Below are 12,155 nucleotides of genomic sequence, written 5' to 3'. Positions count from 1 at the left end.
TGAAGTTGATGAGCACTGGACCACTTTTATAGTTTTAATGTTTGTAAAAAGCTGACAAAGTCAACATCTTCCCATTATTCAAAATATCACCAATAACTTTGGCACCAGTGAACTGAGCCCTGTGAATGCTTTTAAGAAAAGCAGGTCTTAGATTGTCATGTATTTGCATTTACTTGATTTGCTTTTCAATTGGAGCATAATCGTACAACTCCATGCTGCCAGCTTGCTGCTCTAAAAGCACAACTTGGCTTTAACTTAAGGATGTTGTAGAACCTTATTTGCTTTGTCCTTGGGTGTCAGCCTTGGCTTACACGTGGCTAATTGGGGATCTAGCTGTGGCTAATTGCATTTCTGATTCGTAGATTAAAAAAAATAAATATGGACTCGTTGGGTATGTGATCTCATTACTCTTATTCGCACAACTTATGCATGTGTGTTAACCTTTTTGTCTGTTTGGTGGTAAAATGAATGACTAATCTGATTGAGTTCTTCGAAGTAACAGAGAATGTTGATGAAGGTAGTGCAGTAGATGTATATATGCACTTTCAAAAGGCATTCAATAAAATACCACAAGACCTAGTCGAAAAATAGAAACACATGGGACTAAAGGGATGGTGGTAACTTGGGTACGTAATTGGCCAAGGGATAGGAGGCAGAGAGTAGTGGTGAATGGATGTTTTTCTGACTGGAGAGAAGTATGCAGTGGCGTTCCCCAGGGATCGGTATTAGGACCGTTGTTTTTCTTGTATATAAATGACCTGCACTTGTGTATAGGGAGTACAGTTTTGAAGTTTGCAGATGATACAAAACTTGGCAACGTAGTGAGCAGGAGCAGGATAGCAGCAGACTTCAGGAGGGCATAGACGGACTGGTGAAATGGGCAGACAGATGGCAGATGCAATTTAATGTGGATAGGTGTGAAGTGATGAACTTTGGGAGGAACAACATTGAGAGGCAGTATAATCTAAGTGGTACTATTTTGAGGGGAGTGCAAGAACAGAGGGACCTGGGGTGCATATTCATAAATCTTTGAAGGTGGCAGGGCAAGTTGATAAGTCATTAAGAAAGCTTTTGGGATACTTGGCTTTGTAAATAGGGACATTGAATACAAAAACAAGGAAGCCATTCAAAATTATAAGGGGTTTTGATAGAGAAAGTAGGGAGAAACTGTTTCCTCTGGCAAGTGGGTCGGTAACCAGAGGTCACAGATTTAAAATAATTGGCAAAAGAACTAGAGAGGAAATGAGAATTTTTTTCAGAGGATTGTTAAGATCTGGAATGCACTACCTGAAAGAGTGATGGAAGCAGATTCCATAGGAACTTTCAAAAGACAATTGGACATGTATTTGAAGAGGATTCATTTGCATTGTTATGGGGTAAAAGCTGGGATGTGGGACTAAATTGGACAGCTCTTTCAAAGAGCCAGCCCAGGCCTACTTCTGTGCAGTAAGTTTCTATGTCTCTGGTGAGACGAAAAGCAGTGTGTGAGTGTTTTTTGACCATTGTAAGTGTTTGGGTATTCAATGGTTGTAGATGTTTGTAAGTAAATCTACATGAAGTACATTTATCTGTATTGTGAATGTATGTACGGTATTTTCTACTAAAATTAGTGCATGTGGCTAAAACGGTGTTGCCATAGTCACATCTGTGGCTAGTCAACAATTTTTGTTGAACAACATTGATCTAGGCTGACACATCATTGCAGTACTGAGGGAGTGGTGCACTTTTGGAGGTGCTGTCTTTTGGATGAAGACCTTAAACTGAGGCTGCATCTCCTCTCAGGTGGAGGTAAAATATCCAATAGTGTTATTTGAAAAAGAGCAGGGGAGTTCTTTAAGTGTCATGGCCAACGTTTATCCCTCGATAAAAATCTGTTTGTTGGACCTTGCTGTGCGCAACTTGGTTGCCTGATTTGCCTACATTACAACAGTGACTACACTTTAAAAAAAAAGTATTTAATTGGCTGTGAGGTATTTTGGGACATCCTGAGGTTATAAAAGTCACTATATAAAGTGCAATTTTTTTCTTTAGAATAGTTGCATTTAAAAATAAATTGTCAACCAAGGAGCTTTTTATAAATGAAAGGGAAGCTTATGCAGCAGTAATGTTGCAAGTACTGTTTGAAAGTTTGGTGTTTTACCTCATTTTTTGCTTTTTTTCCCACCTGTGGTGCGCTGCACTATCTACCATGGCTGTTCACTGTGGTCTCTCAATTTAAAAAAAACTGAAAAATATTACAGAAGGCATAATGTAACATTTTAACCTGAAATGAACAGGAATTCCATGAATACAGAACAAGTGAGCTGAAAAGGGAGATTAGCATATCTGTTAATGGGTAAAACGACTGATGATCAGTGGGAAATGTTTCAAGAAACATTTAATGTGATACAGAATCGGTTTATACCCAAGGGGCAAGAACTCTACTTGCCAAAAAAAACAGGCATGGACAACTAAAGAGGTAAGGGACAGTATAAGACGTAAGGAAAGGGCATACAAAAAGGCAAAAAATGGCACAGATCCTGGCGAATGGGAAAGATACAAAGATCAACAAAGGGTCACAAAACAGATAGTAAGAGCTACAAAAAGGGAGTATGAAAAGAAACTTGCAAGGGATATCAAAACCAATACGAAGAACTTTTCTAGTTACGTTAGGAAAAAGAGAGTGGTCAGGAGCAGTGTTGGCCCCTTAAAAACTGAAAGTGGGGATATTGTCATTGATAATGGGGAAATGGCGGACATGTTGAACAATTACTTTGCGTCAGTATTTAAGTAGAAAAAGAGGATAGCATGCCGGAAATCCCAAGAAAACTAATATTGAATCAGGGACAGGGACTCGATAAAATTAACATAAGTAAAGCAACAGTAATGAAGAAAATAATAGCACTAAAGAGTGACAAATCCCCAGGACCAGATGGTTTCCATCCCAGAGTTTTAAAGGAAGTAGGTGAGCAGGTTGCAGATGCCCTAACTATAATCTTTCAAAGTTCTCTAGATTCAGGAACTGTCCCTCTGGATTGGAAAATTGCACATGTCACTCTGCTTTTTAAGAAAGGAGAGAGAGGGAAACCAGGGAATTATAGACCAGTTAGCCTAACATCTGTTGTGGGGAAAATGCTGGAGTCTATAATTAAGGATCGGGTGACTGAACACCTCGAGAATTTTCAGTTAATCAGAGAGAGCCAGCATGGATTTGTGAAAGGTAGGTCGTGCCTGACAAACCTGATTGAATTTTTTGAAGAGGTGACTAAAGTAGTGGATCGGGGAATGTCAATGGATGTTATTTATATGGACTTCCAGAAGGCATTTGAAAAGGTCCCACATAAGAGACTGTTAGCTAAGATAGCAGCCCATGGAATCGAGTGAAAAGTATGGACTGGGTTAGGAAGTTGGCTGAGCGAAAGGCGACAGAGAGTAGGGATAATGGGTAGGTACTCACATTGGTAGGATGTGACTCGTGGAGTCCCGCAGGGATCTGTCTTGGGGCCTCAATTATTCACAATATTTATTAACGACTTAGATGCCGATGACACAAAGATTGGTGGCATTGTAAGCAGTGTAGATGAAAACATAAAATTACAAAGCAATGTTGCTAGATTAGGTGAATGGGCAAAACTGTGGCAAATGGAATTCAACGTAGACAAATGTGAGGTCATCCACTTTGGATCAAAAAAGGATAGAACAGGGTACTTTCTAAATGGTAAAAAGTTAAAAACAGTGGATGTCCAAAGGGACTTAGGGGTTCAGGTACATAGATCATTGAAGTGTCATGAACAGGTGCAGAAAATAATCAAGAAGGCTAATGGAATGCTGGCCTTTATATCTAGAGGACTAGAGTACAAGGGGGCAGAAGTTATGCTGCAGCTATACAAAACCCTGGTTAGACCGCACCTGGAGTACTGTGAGCAGTTGTGGGCACCGCACCTTCGGAAGGACATATTGACCTTGGAGGGAGTGCAGCATAGGTTTACTAGAATGATACCCGGACTTCAAGGGTTAAGTTACGAGGAGAGATTACAGAAATTGGGGTTGTATTCTCCAGAGTTTCGAAGGTTAGGGGTGATCTGATCGAAGTTTATAAAATATTATGGGGAACAGATAGGGTGGATAGAGAGAAACTATTTCTGCTGGTTGGAGATTCTAGGAGTAGGGGGCACAGTCTAAAAATTAGAGCCAGACCTTTCAGGAGTGAGATTAGAAAACATTTCTACACACAAAGGGTGGCAGAAGTTTTGGAACTCTCTTCCGTAAGCGGCAATTGATACTAGATCAATTGCTAAATTTAAATGTGAGATAGATAGCTTTTTGGCAACCAAAGGTATTAAGGGATATGGGCCAAAGGCAGGTATATGGAGTTAGATCACAGATCAGCCATGATCTTATCAAATGGCGGAGCAGGCACGAGGGACTGAATGGCCTACTCCTGTTCCTAGAATGGCTAAAAGGGAATTTGAAAAAAGCTAACACTATATAAAAGGATATAGTAAATGCTTTTATAAGCATTTTAAAGGAAAATAGTAAAGTCCAGTTGGGGATGGGGCGGGGGATGGAAAAACTAGTTGTGAAGGATGAAGATATGGTGGAGATATATTATCTGTAGATTATTTTTATATATATATATAAATAAGTAAAAACAAATTGCGATTACATGCATTTCCTGTCAACTTTTTCTATTGTAAATTCCTATGACTGCATTTACAATGAAACCTGTCTATATAAACTTGTCATGTTGTTTCATCCTCCCCAGGAGGTGCAGTTTCAAGAAGGGAGAGGTGGATAAATGAGGTTGGTCTGATGTTGGTTGTGGGCAAACTTTTAGCGGTAGAAATTGATCTTCAGGTGTTAGGCCCCCCATTAACGTTTTCAAGGGACCTATCAGTGAAATTGGTTGGCGCTGACCAGAACAGACATTGGGCCTGCCCTGTTCAGTCTTTTTGTTTCTAATGCAGCCTCTTCCCTTTATGTGGAGTTGGGTGGAGCAGAGGTGCTCTCCAATTCTCTTCCCCCACCCTGGCCTTTCAGAACCTACCGGACGGCCACGGCCAGCGAGGCAGGCAGTCTACCTTCATCCTCATCAAATTGACGAGCTTACTCTGGATGCCCGATTGACAATGTGCTGATGACCGTAGGGAGCATAATATCAAAGTTAGCAGATGACACAGAAGTGAGGGGTTTGGCATACAGGGAGGAGGAATGTATAAGACTTCAGAAAGTTATTGGCAGGTTACCGGAATGGGTAGACAGGCGGCCAATACAATTTCATGTGGAGAAGTGTGAGGTGATAAGTATTTGGAAGAAAAACAAGGAGTTGGAGTATACATTCAATGTAAAAATGCTGAAAGATGTGGAGGAGTAGGGATTCCTAAGGATGCAAAATGCATTTTACCCCTTTCATCACTTTGCCCCATCATTGGCAGAACTTTCACCAATCCTAGTCCTTTTCTTTGGACCTTATTCCCCAAACTTCTCCACCTCTCTTTTTTAAAAACCTCCTTAAAACCCAACTGTTTTCCCTCCTAATCTTTGTCATCTTGACTCTGTGTCTGTTTTCCTTGTGCCTATTTGTATAGCACCATGGGGCATTTTTTTTAACATTAACACCATTATACAATGTTAGTTGTTACAGTAAAAATTCAAAATTTACTGGGGGCAAAGAGCCTATGCTGGACCCCATGAGAAATTCACCACCTCTCTTGTTCCTTCAATATTTGTATCAGGCTGTCATGTACTTATGTTTTTACTCCAATACAGTTGAAAGAATTGTGGCTATTCATGTAGTTTGTTACAAACCATGTGTAATTACTTGATTTCACATCTCATGGGCTTATAATTGGCATCATTGTTGAGTTGTCAGCTTTTTGGCATGTGTAGCTTTTCTGAAGCGGTTTGTTTTCTAAGTTGACATGTATGAGACTTTAATGTAAGGTCCTTCCATGACCTGCCTGGGGTCTCAAACATCAAGCCTACTGTTCATTAACGTTTTATTGTTTTCAATTATCAAACTAGTTGTAGAATAGTTTTGTGTGTCTGTTTTCTTCCTTTGAAGGTTGTGGGAGATTTCGGGACAGGCAGGATATTTTTGGTAACCTTATCATTTTTTTGTTTCAGCAAAAGAACATGTTCTGGATGTCACTATTGTATGTTTTATGTAGGCTTTGTTTTGCCCATGGCACTAATGTTGAAATGCTTCTGATTTCAGGTTACTGAATCATGTGAAGAAGGTGATAAAATAGAACAAACTGATTTACTTCCTGAAGAATCTGAGAGGATGTTGTTGATGATGAATAGTGAGCACTTGATGATAACTAAGAATATAACTGAACCTGACAATATTGTTTTGTCAGCAAGGTAAAATATTAACTGCTTATAAATTGAAAATTTTGATAAATATGCACATTGACACCATGTTTTGTGCTTTTGCTCTTTTCACCACCTCAGTTTTGGAATTGGTATACTCATATCTCAACAACGTGGAGGGTTTTATGTACAGTATGTGCCTCTGAAATGGCATAATAAGCCAAAATAGTGACATTTTCAAATTCTCAGAATTTTTATACTGCTGCTCAAGATACAGTGGTGTAATATAATCCTCAATCTACCAATGTGGTTTATATATTAGCTACATTTTGAAAATGTATAATAAGATACTATTTCTGTATTTGGTAATGAGGCTAGGACATTTTATAAAATATTTGGTTCACTCTCAATGTTTACTTCTGTAAAGACTGCAATATAGAGTGAAGAAAATGGTTTAATGCAGCTCAAATAAGCGCGATCTGAACTCAGTAAATATTTCTTTCAGGTATTTTTACAAGTGCTTTGCAAGGATTTCAAAAAAAATGGCTATAGGTTTAGAAGGTTACTAAACTTGAAACATTTTTGATACCAATTTAAGGTGAAACTATATGATTCCTAAATATAGCACAGTCTCCATTCTCCGCTAAAGGCAGGGGTGGGTTACTTAGATGCAAAGTTGCATCAGTTTCCATAATGAGCATGACCATGTTTATCATCATTATGTACAGATTATTCATTCAGTTGTAAAACCTTTAAGTAACTAATGTTTATTGATGACCCAAGCATTTCACAGAATGGAATACCGCTGGAAACATTTAAAGGTGGTAAATGTGGTTGTGTAATGGGGTGAGAAGAAGAATGTACCCAGCAACATCTGGTTAGTAGTGAAGTTTGAAGCTTCGACACTTTCCAGTCAGTTTTCAGCATATGGATGCCGATCAGCATTGGTTCCTTCTGGAGCTGCTTGTTGATTTAGGATGGGGGTAGCAGACCAGCTTCTGGATGAAATTTGAAGTCGTTAAATAATCTTGCCTCCCTTTGTTAAAGAGCTTTTCCTAATTAAGTATTAGAAGTTTTGAATAGTTACCTGGTTTGGGAATAGTATACAATATATTGTTTCTTACACATTGTTCACAACAGATTCCTTTTATTTTTGAAATTTATTTTTTGGCATCTAGAACATCAGTTGAATTGAAAACGTTGAATCTGCCTATTTATTATAAACCATTAACTTTTATTGGCCTATAAGTAAAGCGGGTTACGGGGCATTTTTTTTTAAACAAGATGGCTTGAATGGATATGATCTAGGCTGGCACTTCAATACAGTACTGAGGGAGTGGTGCATTTTGGAGGTGCTGTCTTTTAGATGAAACATTAAAGCGAAGTCCCATCTGTCTGTTCAGGTGGACATAAGGGATCCCATGGCACTATTCAAAGAAGAGCAGAGGAGTTCTCTCGCTGTCCTTGCCAACATTTATCCCTCAACCAACACTATCAAAAATGGATTAGCTTGTCAGTTGTCTCATTCCTGTTTGTGGGATCTTGCTGTACGCTAATTGGCTGCTGCATTTCCTGATTACAACAGTGACTCCGCTACAAAAAGTAATTAATTGGTTGTGAAGCGCTTTGGAATATCCTGAGAACATGAAAGGCGCTATGTAAATGCAAGTTTCTTCCCTCTCTTTAGATTTTATGATTGGCATTATTCAACACAGATGTTAAACTATTTATTTCAAACAGATTAATGCGGCATAAAAATGACACCAAAATTAAATCTAGATTCTTTAATAATAATTATCAGGTAATGATTATCGGGCTGGAACATTTAGGAGCAAGATTTTTTGAACTGTGCTGCAATGCTAGAGTGTGGGTACTCGTGTTCCCGTTCGCTATTGATTGAATGGAAAATGGAGATAGTTTTATATAAGAAGTATTTCTTCCATTCAGGGACAGTGGCAGCATTGATACAAAATTGACTAGGGGACAGAAAGCAGAGAGTAGTGGTGAACGGTTGTTTTTCAGACTGGAGGGAAGTATTAGGACCACTGCTCTTTTTGATATATATTAATGACCTGGACTTGGGTATAGAGAATATAATTTCAAAGTTTGCAGATGACACGAAACTCGGAAATGTAGTAAACAATGTGGAGGACAGTAACAGACTTCAGGAGGACATAGATTGACTGGTGAAATGGGCAGGCACGTGACAGATGAAATTTAAAGCAGAGAACTGTGAAGTGATACATTTTGATAGGAAAATTGAGGCGAGGCAATATAAATTAAATGGTACAATTTTAAAGACGGTACAGGAACAGAGAGACCTGGGGGTGCACATACATAAATCTTTGAAGGTGGCAGGACAAGTTGAGAAGGCTGTTTTTAAAAAAAAAAGCATATCGGATCCTGAGCTTTAATAGAGGCATAGAGTACAAAAGTGAGGAAGTTATGCTAAACCTTTATAAAATACTGGTTAGGCCTCAGCTGGAGTATTGTGTTCAATTCTGGGCACCACACTTTCGGAAGGATGCCAAGGCCTTAGAGAGGGTGCAGAAAAGATGTACTAGAATGGTACCAGGAATGAGGGACTTCTGTTTGGTGGAGAGACTGGAGAAGCTGGGGTTGTTCTCCTTAGAACAGAGAAGGTTAAGGGAAGATTTGGTAGGGGAGTTCAAAATCATGAATGGTTTTGATAGAATAAATAAGAAGAAACAGTTTCCAGTGGCAGAAGGGTCAGTAAGCAGATGGCACAGATTTAAGGTGATCAGCAAAAGAGCCAAAGGCAACATGAGGAAACATTTTTTATGCAGCGAGTTGTAATGATCTGGAATGCACTGCCTGAAAGGGTGGTGGAAGTAGATTCAATAGTAAATTTCAAAAGGGAATTGGATAAATACTTGAAGGGAAAAAATCTACAGGGGTCTGAGGAAAGAGCAGGGCAGTGGGACTAATTGGATAGCTCTTTCAAAGAGTCAGCACAGATATGATGGGCCGATTGGCCTCCTCCTGTGTTGTACCTACTATGATACTTCCCCACTCACGGTTTTTGTCCTTGCATGACAATCTTTAGGCAGAACTATAGTAATTTTTCTCTGACCATTGCCCGTTGTTTCTCTGCAATGGACTGATAGATTAAAATGGAGCAAAAGCTCGCATTAGAACAACTATCTTAAGTATTTTTTATAAAAATTGACATCTTTTAAGCAGACAGTTTTGTGAAACTGAAACATTTGAGAATAAATAGTCCTCTTGACTTGCCAATGTCACATTCTTCAAATTTTCTGTCCATTTAATATGATTCAAAAATGTGTAATTTTCCTTTCACAGGGATCATTCTTGAAATTTTACTATCCTATGTGAAACTGAAGTATATATTAAAGTTTGGATCCTTTATCAGAATCTTTGTATTTTTAATTTAATTTTTATGCAACTTTTTAAGTTGCTTTAGAACCTTTAGTACTGCAGCATCTCGCTCAAAACTTTGAGTTAATGCTGCAGATGTCTCCCCAAGGGATCTTCAATTAACTCCTTGGTCAGAAGGGAATCTACCACATTGAGTTGTGTCAAAAGCTCTTACGTAAGTGATGATAATACACCTGAAGCTTCAGTCAGTTGTGTTTTCAGTAGCTGTGAGTTTGGTTTTTGGATGCTGTGTCCTTAAATGGAACCTAAGTTCAGATATCTGTTGATCGATCATGAGATGCTTGTATTAGATTTGCGCCATTCTGCTATTACAGAATTTTTTTCATCCAGTCAAAAATACTTGAGTTTTTTTTGTCTCTGATCATTGTTAAAGGAGCAGCTGCTCAGAGGAGCGAAAGTATTTTAAATGCAAGGAAGTCACCAATAAAGACTTGGGTAGGGTGGTTAGGTATGAGAGACATGATTCAATGTGTTTGTTCTCTAAGAGGATATGCTCTCACTAAAAAGCAGACTTAGAATCATTGAAATTTATGGCGCAGGAGGAGGCCATTCGGCCCACTGTGCCTGTGCTGGCCGAATAAGAGCTATCCAGCCTAATCCCACTTTCTAGCTCTTGGTCTGTAGCTTTGTAGGTTATGGCACTTCAAGTGCATATCCAAGTACTTTTTAAATGCGATGAGGGTTTCTGCCTCTACTGCCCTTTCAGGCAGTGAGTTCCAGACCCCCACCACCCTCTGTGTGAAAAAAAATTCCCAACTCCCCTCTATTTCTGCCAATTACTTTAAATCTATGCCCCCTGGTTATTGACCTTTCTGCTAAGGGAAATAGGTCCTTCTTATCCACTCTACCTAAGCTCCTCATAATTTTATACATCTCATTTAAATCTCCCCTCAGCCTCCTCTGTTCCAAAGAAAAAACCCCAGCCCATCGAATCTTTCCTTATAGCTAAAATTCTCCAGTCTTGGCAAAATCCTCGTAAATCTCCTCTGTACCTTCTCTAATGCAATCACATCTTTCCTGTAATGTGGCGACCAGAATTGTACGCAGTACTCAAGCTGTAGCCTAACTAGTGTTTTATACAGTTCTAGCATAACCTGCCTGCTCTTATATTCTAAGCCTCAGCTAATAAAGGAAAGTATCCTGAATGCTTTCCTAACCATCTTATCTACCTGTCCTGCTACCTTTCAGGGATCTGTGGACATGTACTCCAAGGTCTCTCTGTTCCTCTATGCTTCTCAGTATCCTACCATTTATTATGTATTCCCTTGCCTTGCCTTGTTTGCCCTCCCCAAATGCACTACCTCGCACTTATCCGGATTGAATTCCATTTGCCACTTTTCTGCCCATCTGACGAGTCCATTGATATCTTCCTGCAGTCTACAGCTTTCTTCCTCACTATCAACCACGCAGCCAATTTGTGTAACATCTGCAAACTTCTTAATCATGCCCCGTAGATTTAAGTCTAAATCATTGATATATACCACGAAAAGCAAGGTACTTAGTAATGAGCCCTGCGGAAGCCCACTGGAAACAGCCTTCCGGTCACAAAAACACTCGTCGACCATTACCCTTTGCTTCCTTCCACTGAGCCAATTTTGGATCCAACTTGCCACTTTTCCTTGGATCCCATGGGCTTTTACTTTTCTGACCAGTCTGCCATGTGCAATCTTGTCAAAAGCCTTGCTAAAATCCATGTAGAATGTGATTAAAATGTGCTACCCTCATTAGCCCTCCTTGTTGCCTCCTCAAAAAATTCAATCAAGTTAGTCAGAAACGAAATAAAAACAGAAAATGCTGGAAAAGCTCAGCAAGTGAAGCAGCATCTGTGGAGAAAGAAACAGAGTTAACGATTCAGGTCGAAGGCCTTTCGTCAGACACATAAAGAGCAAGTGGATAACTAAGGAAAGGGTAGGGTTGATTAGAGTCCAAAAAGGTAACCTGTGTGTGGAGGCGGAAGACGTGGGTATGGTTCTTAATGAATACTTTGCATCTGTCTTCACAATAAGGGGGAACGATGCAGAGATTGTAGTTAAGGAGGAGGAGTGTGAAATCCATGTTGACTGTCCTTGATTAATCCGTGCCTTTCTAAATGACGATTAATACTGTCCCTCAGGATTTCTTCCACTAACTTGCCCACCACCGAGGTTGGGCCAACTGGCCTGTAATTACTCGATCTATCCCTTTCTCCCTTTTTAAACAACGGCACAACGTTAGCAGTCCTCCAGCCCTCCGACACCATGCCTGTAGCCAGAGTGGATTGGAAAATGATGGTCAGAGCCTCTGCTATTTCTAAGTTTGCTTCTTTTAGCAGCCTGGGATACATTTCATCCGGGCCTGGCGATTTATCTACTTTGAAAGATGCTAAACCCCTTAATATTTTCTCTCTCTGTTTATCCCATCCAATATTTCACACTCCTTAACTACAATCTCTGCATCGTTCC

The 12,155-nt window shown here is 39.5% G+C and overlaps 1 protein-coding gene across 7 annotated transcripts in view; it reads left to right on the top strand.

Moving 5' to 3' along the window:
* fam13b (family with sequence similarity 13 member B) overlaps positions 1–12,155 on the top strand; it is a 149,419-nt gene that overhangs the window by 45,003 nt on the left and 92,261 nt on the right. For all 7 annotated transcript variants that reach the window (XM_067996271.1, XM_067996270.1, XM_067996268.1 and 4 more), the window contains one exon: positions 6,197–6,345. In XM_067996271.1, the coding sequence (XP_067852372.1) occupies positions 6,197–6,345 (149 nt within the window). The remainder of the gene's footprint in view (positions 1–6,196; positions 6,346–12,155) is intronic.

The sequence above is a fragment of the Heptranchias perlo genome, chromosome 14, assembly GCF_035084215.1.
Source record: "Heptranchias perlo isolate sHepPer1 chromosome 14, sHepPer1.hap1, whole genome shotgun sequence".
Classification (NCBI taxonomy): Eukaryota; Metazoa; Chordata; class Chondrichthyes; order Hexanchiformes; family Hexanchidae; genus Heptranchias; species Heptranchias perlo.
This window is presented reverse-complemented; position numbering and strand designations above follow the sequence as displayed.